This window comes from Syngnathus acus, chromosome 3 (assembly GCF_901709675.1).
Source record: "Syngnathus acus chromosome 3, fSynAcu1.2, whole genome shotgun sequence".
Taxonomy (NCBI): Eukaryota; Metazoa; Chordata; class Actinopteri; order Syngnathiformes; family Syngnathidae; genus Syngnathus; species Syngnathus acus.
In genome coordinates, this window is record NC_051089.1 from 21291384 (window position 1) to 21305496 (window position 14113).

Consider the following 14113-nt stretch of genomic DNA (forward strand, 5'->3'; position numbering starts at 1 on the left):
GATAGATAGATAGATAGATAGATAGATAGATAGATAGATAGATAGATAGATAGATAGATAGATAGATAGATAGATACTATATATGTAGATAGATAGATAGATAGATAGATAGATAGATAGATAGATAGATAGATAGATAGATAGATAGATAGATAGATAGATAGATAGATAGATAGAAAATCACTGTTTTTACACGGTTGTTATCATGTGTTATCACGACCCCAGTGAAGCTGAATCTATTGTTTACAAATTCAGTAGCTCTTTTTATACGCGGTTGTTATTGCATGAACTCAACTCTTCAGCATGAACCTTGTGTTAGGGTCCAAGAACCGAGGCAAACATTTCTAGACATTTTTGTCATAAACCGAATATGTCGAGTCGAGGCGGTTGACTTCCAGGGTTCCACTGTATATGGAATTTGCATGGGCAGGTCCATCTGTTAAGAACTGTGTGTGCGGATGGTTCTGGATGTACTGCCTGACAATAGATAGCCACATTATTTTAAAATAACTGCATGTTTAATTCTGCAATGTGTTGTAGTGAGCAAACACAGATCACATGATTGAATATTGCAATCTTTTCAATCCTCATTCAATTTCATAATATCCTGACCAAAGTTATTGTAGTTTATGAAAACTAACAGAATACATATTTTGTTGATAAATCAAAATAAAAATGAAAGTGCTATAAAAAGAAACTGAAACTACATTTTATTGTTATAAAACAAACTATAGTTAAAATCATAATTATATATTCACTTTCATCTGTCAATAATTTCCCATATGAGCTTTCAGGGTTTATTTTAAATGTAAATGTTTTGGTATTACTGTTCAGATGTCCAGAAAAAGGAACACTCATTTAGGAATTGTTGGACTTTATTATCAATATTACACAATACTCAATGATCTTTTTTTAAATATTCCTTTCAGCAAATATTCCATTAGTAAAACTTATATAAACCTAATTAAAACTACCGTTTTTTTCCGTGTATAATGCGCCCCCATGTATAATACGCACCCTAAAAATGGCATGTTGATGCTGGAAAAAAGCCTGTACCCATGTATAATACGCACCCAATTTTCTTTTTTTTTTTTTGCTTTTTTTTTTTTTTTTTTTTTTTTTAAGTCCCAATGATCGTCACACACGCAGGGAGGCAATGGGTCCCATTTTTATAGTCTTTGGTATGGTCTTAACTAGGCTGGATGTATTTTTTTTTTGTTGGCGTTGATTTCTCCGACTGCCCGTAAAGGCACCACCGCGATCAGATGAAAAGAGAGGAAAGTGACGTGCGGACATGTGAAAAAGGCGGCTCTGTATGGGAGAGACGTTGAAGAGGAATAAAAACACCCTTGGAAACCAAAACTTGCCCCTCGTCGTGACTCGGAGCCGCAACAAATGTTTCGGATTTGTGTAGGGTACATTGTGACAGCAAACGAGCAGGTGATCGAGCAAGCGTCTGATACGAGAGCATTGCGTTCGTATGGAGCGTGTTTGAAGTGAACAGCAGAGACGAAAGGAACATGGCAAAGTGTTGTGAAATAAAATATTACCTGTAATACGCATTTTGTTATTTGCTGATTGTATTAAACTATCACATTCATTGTCAGTCAAGAAGAGAAGAGGACTATTATCCCTTCTTTGACGAAATGACCAGAGCACAGTACAAACACACTATTGTCGGTCAGTCCTGTTGTTGGTTTTGTTGTACCATGATTTTCTTAAAAAAAAAAAAAAAAAAATTTTTTAAAAAAAAATTAAAAAAAATTTGTACCCATGTATAATGCGCACCCCAGATTTTAGGACAATAAATTAGTTAAATTTTGCGCATTATACACGGAAAAAAACGGTAATCAATTTGGGGGGAATTAAAAACTTAACTAACAAACCTGATCTAAAAACTAATTAAAACTAAATGAATTTAAAGAACACAAAAATCAAACTCAAATAAAGACCTATTACAATGAAAATTAAATACAATGAATACCTACTATACTTACTATTATTACCCTGATCCTCATCTTGTTATGCATTAGGATAATTAAAAAAGAAGTACAATTGCTCTCACTGATTCACAGTTTCATCAAATATGTATTACCGTTTTTTACCATGTATAATGCGCAAAATTTAACTAATTTATTGTCCTAAAATCTGGGGTGCGCATTATACATGGGTCAAATTTTTATTTTTATTTTTTATTTTTTTTTAAGAAAATCATGGTAGTACAACAATTTTTGAAGAAAATCTTGTCACGGATGGTTCTTTACAACGTCACTTTCCTCTCTTTTCATTTTAACCTAACTGATCGCGGTGGTGCCTTTCTGGGCAGTCGGAGAAATCAACGCCAACAAAAAAAATACATCCAGTTAACATCTAGTTAAGAAATCACCAGAAAGATCACCATGACAATTGTGAATAATAAATCAATAATTATTATATATATTATATATATTATTATTATAATGATAAATAATTGTGATAAATAACTGGAACATCACTCAAATATTGGTGATCCCGTTGAGAGTCTCACATATTTCTTCGCTATCGAGTTTGCTACTGCATGCGCAGTGATACTGACCGGCAGAATAACATCCGGTTGTTCCCAAAGATGATCTTTTTTCTGAAATAATTTTACGTTTACGGACTTAAGTAACCCGGCCGGGTCATACCAAAGACTATAAAAATGGGACCCATTGCCTCCCTGCTTGGCACTCAGCATTAAGGGTTGGAATTGGGGGGTTAGATCACCAAATGATTCCCGAGCGCGGCGCCGCTGCTGCTCACTGCTCCCCTCTCCCCCAGGGGATGGATCAAAATCACACGGGGATGGGTCAAATGCAGAGGACAAATTTCACCACACCCAGATGCGTGTGTGACGATCATTGGGACTTTAAAAAAAAAAAAAAAAAAGGCAAAATTTGGGTGCGTATTATACATGGGTACAGGCTTTTTTCCAGCATCAACATGCCATTTTTAGGGTGCGTATTATACATGGGGGCGCATTATACATGGGAAAAAACGGTACTTTATTTCGAAGCAGAGCATCATTAGAATTACTGCATTATGAATGGTACAATACCACACTTTTTTCACATTTTATTCGGCAAAGTAACATAGCTAAAAGGCGTAAAATCATGAATTAGAAAACACAAAAATCTGCTATTAGAATGAGACTTTTTTTTCTGAATTATATAAGGGAATTTTTCTTTGCAGTTCTCTTGCCTTTCTTTCAGCATCTACTGATTGTGGTGTTTTATTCAGAACCCAATGTTTAAAAAGAATGACAGTCACTGCTCTCAGATGGCTGTCAATGCTCGACCCCTTTTCCAAGCAAACCCTTCAAGCGTGGTAAGACCCAGAGTGACTAGAATACCGGACCTCGGGCATTAACCCACATTGGGAAAATGCTGGAGACACTGACGAGCACACCTTGTTTGCAATAACGTCTAAATCTGAAACTGTACGAGTGAGCCATAAAAGTAATTGTTTCTTTACAGCAGACTCATTTCTTGAATGAATCCTAGTCGCTTACTTTTGATGACAGGCACGTTTATTGAAGATAGAGGTCAAATGTATGATTGCTTCTTGGCAGTAGATAGGAGATGATGGAGCTTATTTAGTTTGTTGGCTAAAAAAATGGAACCGAAATGAAACCTGCCATAATACACTATGCAACAACCACACTGCTGAGGCATTATTTGACAAAAGCATTGCAACACAACATACCACTCAATATCATAAATAGCAAGGAAGTAAGACCACATAAATATATTTGACATGGGAATTAATCTGATGAAAGAACACTGCTCTCTGTTCTGCCACCACATAGATATTAAATATCTGATCTGTTAAATTACAAATAAATCAAAAAGATCGTGTGTCTGCCCTAATGTATGTTTATGGTATGTACAAACCTTGCATGGTAATCATTAACGCTGTGTTGTACAGCCCTTGTCATCAGCTTCACATTTGAAAAATTCTCTGCAGTAAAATGTGAAGTATCATGAATGTAAGTCGCTGTGTTTTTGGAGAATACGCATGGTAAGTTAGTCACAATAACAGCGCATAGCGATGGAGCAACATTTGGAGACAAACTCAAGCAAATAAGTAAATGTGCAATTATTTGTCGGCTGTACTGATGCATGTTCTTGCACTTGACTGTGTTACTGCACTTACCAATTGCCTTTGTCTTATGGATGGATGTTGTTGTGGTGAAAGTAAGATGGAGAGCTAAAAGAAGCTTTGGAAGACATCTCTACAATCAAAGTCAGGTCTATGACATGCGTGATAGAATAATATGTCAAATGCCACTCAACTCAGTTTTATTTATTGAACACTAGGGGTGTAACGATTCATCGATACACATCGATTAATCGATATAATGCTCTACGATTTGTTGGCATCGATGCTAAACGTAAACATCGATCTATATCGCCCGTTTTTGACCTCGGACATTAGACGCGACTTTATTTTGAAATCCAGGTCATTGTTGCTTGCTTCCTCTTTCCGGGAGCAGTGCGCGGCGTGTTGTGTTGTGAGCAGAGCAGGCACGTGAAAGGGGAGCCGACAACTACGCGGCTCCTGGGCTGGTGCTATGGCTAGTGTCCAAGAAGTTAGTGTATAGTTCTCTGGTATTGCAAGAGAATGTGGGTTTTTTTTGCATTTGGATTAGAACATATGGTCAAGGTGTAATGTTTACTACATTCATTATAAAGAACTTATTTTTGTTTTGTAATTAAATAGTTCAGTAATGCACTTTAAAGTTAATGGTATTACAAAAAAAGAAAGAATATTCATTTTTCTTTACTTACTTATATGAGAAAAAATATAGGAATTTGATAAAGTTCAGTGTTAAAATAAGCACTTTGTATACTACAATACTCTTGTAATTTCCTAAATAAAGAGTTTGCAGTACCTTGTTGATTTTGCGTATGAATTGTTATAAATCAGGATATTGTTCTATATCGATCGTAGAGCACTATATCGTGATGTATCGTGAATGAATCACAGCAGGCTTTAAGATATCGGCAAATATCGTATCGTGCTTCTTTGTATCGATATGATATCGTATCGTGACAAAACCCGCGATTTACACCCCTATTGAACACTAAATAAACGCAGCTGTAGCTGTAAGAAAAGCTGCACATAGGATGGGACAACACACTATAAACGTAACAACAATGAGAATGAATGAATGAATGAATGAATGAATGAATGAATGAATGAATGAATGAATGAATGAATGAATGAATGAATGTTCGTTCGTTCGTTCGTTCGTTCGATTGAACGAACGAACTAATTAATTAGTTAGATAGATAATTACGTTATGGAAATATGCAAATTATGGAAGAGCTTCCTTCACAATGAATAAGGATACAGGAGGTCGATAGTGTTTCCCTCTTGTTGTGCAGTCAACATGTGTGAGTTTGCTTGTCAATGAAAGAGAGGAAGATGGTCAAAATGTCCAGTGAGCAGTATGAGGTCAGTCACCACAGTGCTGGAAGTGTAAATCTTGCTATCACAGCATGCATGATGTCCATTTCAATGTTATGAGCAACTGCTGTCTAACAGCCATTTGTCGGTGAGTAACACACACACAGATGAAATGCTTAAATCCTCTGTCCCATTTAGTCCTTGCTCTCAATTCATTTGACATCATTTGTCTTGGACTTCTCTACGGAAATTGTTTCCCTCTAGTTTAGGTAGTCCCACCAGGAATCGGCAGAGAAAAGGTGTTGAGTCTGTAGAGAACGATCCTGATTCTGCAAAGAGCAATTCATGATTGTGTTGAGCTGAAATGGCCATTTATAAAGCAAATTGATATAATAATGAAGTAAGAATTATTTTAGGCATTTATTTGCAAAAGAGAAAGATTGTGGTCATAAAATAATCAACATCAATATTATCTTTGTCCATCTTTGGCAGATTTATTTAATACATTTGATTAACATAACTCATAAAGTGCAAAACATTTAACCAAACTACGGACTTGAGACAAAGAAATAGACAGAGAAAAAATGCCACTTCTCTTACTCAAAATATTTCTTTCTTCTGCTGCATCGCTTCTCTGTCATTACGAGATGGTAAAAAGATGAAAATAAAGATAAAAAGATGTGCATGTCATTCAACATCGCTTTGTGCGCATTCGTGTCATATTGCGTCCACGTGCTGTTCACATTACAGATGTCATATTTCTGTTTCTAATGTTACAGAGAAGATAAAAAGTCATATTTAAAAAAATATTATTGGGCATTGTGCCCTGCTGTATGAGCCCATTTTGACATCTATGTAGCTGCTGGGATGAAAACTAGATGTAAATCTAATATTCTCACCCTAATTTCTGGTGACAGTTTCGATTTCTGCAATAGATTCCGTGATTGCAGAATTGTCGATTCTTGGAGGAACTATTTAAGTGTAAGTCAAAATTTGAAAAATGGCCATACAAACACATATTTTTTCCCAAGCCAACAATTAATGCCTCAAAACTGTGACTTTCTGAAAGCTTGCGGCAAAGAAATATCATTTTGATTTCCACCAAATACGTTTTTTTTTTTCACTCACTAAAGACAAAGCTGAAGGCAACAAGACCCATACACAAATTGCAATTGAAGGTGGTGTCAGTGAATGCCTGGAAATTGACAAATTAGTGTCCATGGGCTCCAGATGGCTATATTTACTCTTCACTCAATGTCCAGATATTTTGAATATATTCAATCGGTGGCTGTAGAGACAGATGGGTTGTGTGTTTTTTTTCTACGTATGAGCCACTCATGAGTTGTCTTCCACTGTGTCGATTAGCTCTCCATCTCAACTGAGGAAAATGAGACTCAGACACAAACATTGCTAACAATTTGACAACCACGCATCCCTCACCAATATTTACACAATACAACATACACTGTCTGCTCTGTATTGTCCAGTGTCTTCACTTCTGTTTTTGGGTGCTTTCAAACTGGGACGTTTTACAGTAATTGAAGTGTCGTTGATTATCCCCCTCACAGCTTTCTGTGTTGTGTGGCACGGTTGAGCTTAAATGAGTAAACTGACTCATCAACCAATCAGTTTTGGCGCTAACCAACTTTTTGGTGACCTTAAGAACTGACTGATTCAAAACTGACTTATATAATCAATAATGCTATAGCAACACATCCTTTCACCATGTGATGTTGGATTAATTAATGGTCGCGTGCACTATTTGCTGGTGTGCTGCAGCGTGGTAGAATGAAAAGGACAAGTGACTGTCGACCACGAGTCAATCGCATGACAGATTTATTAGCGCAGCTTCACTTACTAATCTATACAGCAAACATGTTTATATTTTTACTCACGTTCCTGACCAATAAAACATGTGGACGATATAGTTGTGATGCATATTGTGTCGCATAATTTTTTTTTAACTGGAACATGCACCAAACTCTGGGGGTGCTAGTTGAATGGGAGAAGGAAAATATCACAGTGAAAGCACCCATAACTTTATTGATATGCCCAAGTCAATCATATATCTGCCACAAGTCATCCTTATGCTGTGCTCAGACCAAATGCGAGATTGTTTCGTCTCACTTTACTCTCCAAAGTTTAACCGCAGAGTATGTATGGGTTGTGGATGCTTCATTCTCGCATGCGGAGAAGGGGAGGGGCTTTGCTTGGTACAGCGTTTCAGCGGGTCGATAAAAGACAACACTGCAGAGTCCTTCCACTTCTTTCCTGGGACTGCAGCCGAGCCACTCTTTTTCCTCCTGCAGTAAATACAAGTAAATGCATATGACAGGTATGCCAACTTCCTCGCTCAACATTGTTCAAGCCTGCTCTCTTCTGCTTCTGTCCCTGCATTGCTGTGTTGTAGGATGACTACAGACAGATATACAGAACGTTGTGTGTGACGTATTACATTTCCAAAGCTGATTGGCTGCCAAGAGGTGATGTTTGACAACAGTTTAATTTTCCTAATTTGGGCAAATAAGCCAATTTGCAGATTATCAGTACACGGTCGTGCATCACATCTCTCCAAACTCGTCATCCGTACCATGACACACATACGCACCACCAGAAATGCTCACCTCACGTTTGGTCTGAACGTAGCTATAAAAATATTGCAGGTAAAAAACTTGTCTTAAATATGGTCAAATATGTGTGCAAACTTTTTTTTCAAAAGATTCAAAAGTAAAACACGCGAAGGATGATGAGCCGCACTATTTATGATGACGTGTAAACAAGAGCATATTTTGCCTTCTTATGGCTAATAAGGCCTGCAAATACTAGAACGATCAGTTGGAATCATTGGAGGCTCAAAACAGCACTTTTTCCTGAGCTGGGAAAGCTAAAGGCATGCAAGATAATTGTCATCGTAATCAGGGCCAATAATCGCTTGGGAAAGTGGGTGTAGAAAACCATTCAAAAACACTGCTCGATGAAACAAATCTCAATGGGAGCATTTAGCTGCAGGTCTCTTACCAGAAGTTCCTCCGACATTTGTCCGCACAGAATTGACCCTGGGAATAAGGTGGATACAGTGACCTGTACAAACTGTACAGCAGAGTGCTGTTTGATTATATTTTTCCCTTTCCCTTATGTAACTAATGCCAGAATCATGTCACTTGATCTATTTTTAAATATATTGTTTCAAACGAGTTTCAAATCTTCAAGCCACACTAGTGGCAGATACAATGATTGACAAGGTGAATCCCTTCATCAGTAAAAATGGAAGTTAGGATGCTGAAAGTCAAAGCAGATGATGTGTGTCCATACAGCTTGTCTGCTCCAACAAACCCACAATGTCTTTCCAAGATGTGCAAGAGTCTTGTTTTCTCCAGCTCCACTCTTCCTCTCATCCCTCTCATGTTGACCTCATTGCTCATCTGTTTTGTTCTCTCTCTCTCTCTCTCTCTCTCTCTCTCTCTCTCTCTCTCTCTCTCTCTCTCTCTCTCTCTCTCTCTCTCTCTTTTTCCTTTTCTTTATCCGTCTGTGTAGGCAGCCCGTTGAGTAACTTCTTTGACGTAATTAAACAGCTTTTTTCAGACGACAAGAACACCCAAGCGTCCCACTCCCCCGGTGCTCCCGTCGAGTCTAGCTCCCCTGACAAGCATGCTCCCGGCAGCAAGCCCCACCAGCCTCCGCCCAAAGACTCGAAATGCCTTGCTGGCAAAGACAAAACAAAGATGGCCACCAGCAACAGGACACAAGAACAACCTTAAGGAGCAGTAGCTGTGTATATCTAGATGAAAAAGGTTGTTAACAGGTCCTGAAACAAGATGGAGAGCCGCTTATGTTGCCCTTATCTAAAGGGCTCCCATCTGGGAGACACAACTCAACTACTTCATCTTTACCTATGGATTTTATACAGCTTTATGGGAATGGCTATTTCAATTAATTTGTAGCAAATGTACTGTAGCTTTGCTAGCTCAACCTTCTGTCACAATCGCTGTCCTGGGGGGTGTTCACTAGCTTTGTGTGGTCCTCCTATGTTTGATAGCTTAACTTGTCTCTGCCACCAGGGATCATCCACAATAACTATTAACCCCGGCACGTCCTTGAGAACCTGCTCGCTCCTCTCCGTCACCACAAGCGTCTGCAGAACAGACTGAGCATCCACCCTCACTTTTCTCCACTTCCAACTCTTCAAGCCTTTTGTCAGTCCATTCCGCCCACCAGACAAATCTCTTCCTGAAAGAGTTGTATAAAAGAAAAAAATAGCCTTAAGACAGTGATGTTTGTCAATTCGCTCCCATGTTCTACTGTTTTGTTTTTTTGCTTCAGTTCCTCCCATGTAATATATCCCACATAAAAACACGCAAATGCACAAATATAAACATGTGGATTGTAATAACTTCCACACAAATGATAGGAAAGAGTAATGAAGCAGACAGATGGAGAGATGGACAAAGATCTATATGGCTGTGATTCTTTATCAAGTTCTCTTTCTTTGTGGATGACTTTTTTTTTTTAAGCTTTGGGACATTTGTTTCTAATGCGGCTCAAACGTGTGGGGATCTTGCATAAATGAATGATGTTCAGTTGTACAGAATGCGTGTTGTTTTGTAGGTGTTGTAACATGTATCTCTGTAGTAAAGGCCTGGTCACACCATATATGTAGTATATATATATATATATATATATATATATATATATATATACGTATATATATACGTATCTATATCCATCCATTTTCTGTACCGCTTAGTCCCCACGGGGGTCGCGGGCGTGCTGGAGCCTATCCCAGCCGTCATCGGGCAGTAGGCGGGGGACACCCTGAACCGGTTGCCAGCCAATCGCAGGGCACACAGAGACAAACAACCATACGCACTCGCACTCACACCTAGGGACAATTTGGAGTGCTCAATCGGCCTACCAAGCATCCATCCATCCATTTTCTGCCCCGCTTTATCCCCACGGGGGTCGCGGGCTTGCCGGAGCCTATCCCAGCTGTCATCGGGCAGTAGGCGGGGGACACCCTGAACTGGTTGCCAGCCAATTGCAGGGCACACAGAGACGAACAACCATCCGCACACGCACTCACACCTAGGGACAATTTGGAGTGCGCAATCGGCCTACCAAGCATGTTTTTGGGATGTGGGAGGAAACCGGAGTGCCCGGAGAAAGCCCACGCGGGCCCGGGGAGAACATGCAAACTCCACACAGGGAGGGCCGGAGGTGGAATCGAACCCGCACCCTCCTAACTGTGAGGGGGACGTGCTACCCAGTGCGCCACCGAGCCGCCTATATATATACTATATACGTATATATATATATATATATATTTCGATTCGATTCGAGGTTTGATTCCACCTCCGGCCCTCCCTGTGTGGAATTTGCATGTTCTCCCTGTTCTCCCCGAGCCCGCGCCGGTTTCCTCCCACATCCCAAAAACATGCTTGTTAGGCCGTTTGCGCACTCCAAAATTGTCCCTAGGTGTGAGTGCGAGTGCGAATGGTTGTTCGTCTCTGTGTGCCCTGCGATTGGCTGGCAACCAGTTCAGGGTGTCCCCCGCCTACTGCCCGATGACTGCTGGGATAGGCTTTGTTACTGATATGTATATATACTATATATATACATATATATATATATATATATATATATATATATATATATATATATATATATATATATGTATATAGTATATATATGTATATCGGGCAGTCGGTAGGTGTATGTATATGTGTATGTATATACGTATATATATATATATACGTATATACACATTAAGCAATATATATATATATATATATATATATATATATCATTACCAAGACATTATTTAAGGACAAAGAGTATCATTTTACAGTTCATTGTCTATTTGAAAACACTGCATCTCCGCAGGTGTCAAAGCAGTTAAATAACATTTGCATTACAATTTACCATCTGATTTACAATGTCATGTCTTGCATCACTACTTGTATTTTTCACTTGAGTAGTTTTTTAAATCAGTCATTTCAAAACAAAATGAATAATGAACCCAGTTACTATTTGCAATTTACTATGTATGATTATACACATTTTCTAGAATGAATCTGGAATTCTAATGAATTGTTTGCCTTGACCTGGTGTGACTGGGCCTCACTGACACTACATCTCATTTTCTTTTGCACTTTTAATGAGTGGCTGAAAACTTTTAAGCCCCTGTATTTAATTTAAAATATATATTATTAGGTACTGCAGGATTAAGACAAGACTGAACCGCTGTGTCTATTTTTGTACTTTATTTTTGTTGTTAATTTATTCTCACTTATTTATAGGGTTCGGGTTCCTTTTGCCATGTTTAAATTATTTGGTTGCAGAGATCTTTGGTCGGATTTCATTATTTTTGTGTTGTTGAACAAAACCTTGTAATCTATGTGTTGGGGGGAGAGTCATTTGCCGTAATTTAAGAATGTAGAGGTAGCTCTTTGAAAAGAACTTTCAACCTTTGTTGCTTATTGTCAGTTTGTATGATGACTCAGATCTCACCAAGCTCTCATCCTGTAAATAAGACAAGTTTACTTACAAGCTTGTTTAAACGACCAGGAGAATTCCTACTTAGCTTTGACCTCTGAAGGTTGTTTGCATGTTCAGCATTTGGCTTTTCTTTTCATGTCGTTGTAGGACTTATTCTCTTGTTCCCTTTTCTATTTCAACTTATTTATGTTGCTAATGTTCTTTTATTTTGTTCATTCATACACTTCCCCCTACCTTAAAGACCTCTTTTTTTAATGTGCTTATCATTATCATGCAATTCATCCTCCTTACTTGTGTCTCTCCACGTGGGACCTCGCTGGCGACCAGGCCACACTCCTTGCTTGGCTGTTGGCTAATCAGAGAGAAGTTTAAAGCAATATCTTTTATTGTTTGCTTTCCTCTTTTTCTACACTGGGAATCCAGAGCACACAGAATGGACTCGGAGCATCCAACTGAGCGAACGGGATCAATACTGGCAATGTGTTCCCTTGTGATGTAACTGTGAACAACTTCAGTGCTAAAGGAAATAAATCTGTTGACTTTGGAGCTGGGTGTACTTTTATTAAAATTGTTTGATTTCTGCGAACATGTCAATGATTTACACTTTCGGTTGGGGTATAATTCTTGTACAGTGGCATAATATTTGCATCCATCCATCTATTATCTGTACCGCTTGGGGTCACGGGCATGCTGGAGCCTGTCCCAGCAGTCATCGGGCAGTAGGCGGGGGACACCCTGAACCAGTTGCCAGCCAATCGCAGGGCGCAGAGACGAACAACCATTCGCACTCACACTCACCTACGGGCAATTCAGTGTGCTCAATCAACCTACGATGCATGTTTTTGAGAAGTAGGAGGAAATCGAAGTGCCCGGAGAAAACCCACGCAGGCACGGGGAGAACATGCAAACTCCACACAGTGAGGGCCGGAGGTGGAATTGAACCTGCACCCTGAGAACTGTGAAGCGGATGTGCTAACCAGTGCAACACCGTGCTGCCAATATTTGCATTGATTTTTAGAAATTCAAGATTCAATATTCAAGAGTTTTTATTCGCCATGTTTGAGCGTCCCAAACAAGGAATTTGACTTCGGTAAATCACAGCCTCTATTCAACATTTAGGTGACTAACAGCACTCAGGACATGTGAAAAATGGCAAATATTCTCAAACATCCCTTGATCTTAAACTCCCAAGAGGGCAAGGAAAAACTCAAAACTCCAGCTAGGGGAAATGAGAAACCTTGAGAAGAGTCCACAGATGGGAGGGTCCCTCTTCCAGGATGAAATAATAGTCTGTAATTTATTTTACTTCATAAAGACAGTCCCCAATAAACCTAATGTAGAGAGGACCACTGTTGGCCTCCCTGTTGTTAAAGAATGTACCGGTGACTTTTAATGATGTGTTCTTCTATAACGTGTTCTTTTTCAACAAAATCATGGTACCGGTCTCACAATACTATAATAGAAGCTGATTAGAGGGGAAAAAATACAAGTCATTCAAAATACAACATTTTCATTGTGCAATACGTCTGTGTTGTGATGTGGCAGTAGTTTTGTTTCATACGTACAGTATATTTAGTAACCCCTCACCCTTAAAGTGTACAGTAGGCCTACCTACTGTAGGCCGACATAGCCTATTTGTTAATTCAAAGGTGAGAGATTTGAAAAACAATCCAAGGATACTAACAGTATAGGCCAAACATGGACAAACTACAGCCCGCGGACCACATCCGGCCCACGGGGCCGTTTAATCCGGCCCGCCAAACCTGAATAAATTGTATTATTAAACATTTTTTGCGGTCATTTTCCCTGCAATGTCTGTGTTTCCCCAGTAGATGGGGAAACGCCCACCGGCGCATTTACCCTTTACTCCCGGAAGCCGTGTCAGAAACCTCAGTGCACACTCACAAGTGCACTCAGTAGCACTCTGCACTCTATTTCTATCAGTGCCGAATTTCGAGTGTGGGCTGTGACGTCAGCATTCTCGTAATTCGCGCACTGAGCTTTCAGATACAGTTGTACGTTAAAGCTACCGACAAACCCCAGACGCGCGTTAATAACAGTCCGATAAGTCTGAGTCAGACGAACATGTCAACCAAGCACCGTCATCAGGTGGCACCACCGCCCAGTCCTCCTCCTCAGCTCTGGCATCGGGAGATGCCGACCTAGGGGAACCAAATGTTTCTCTTCT

At 39.4% G+C, this 14113-nt stretch overlaps 1 protein-coding gene across 1 annotated transcript in view; it reads left to right on the plus strand.

Moving 5' to 3' along the window:
• The window catches only part of LOC119120178 (serine/threonine-protein kinase BRSK2-like), a 156456-nt gene extending 146779 nt beyond the window's left edge, over positions 1 to 9677 (plus strand). Inside the window, exon 19 of the mRNA XM_037246821.1 lies at positions 8965 to 9677. Within this exon, the coding sequence (XP_037102716.1) occupies positions 8965 to 9188 (224 nt within the window). The 3' untranslated portion in view covers positions 9189 to 9677. The remainder of the gene's footprint in view (positions 1 to 8964) is intronic.
• The last annotated feature ends 4436 nt before the right edge of the window (positions 9678 to 14113 follow it).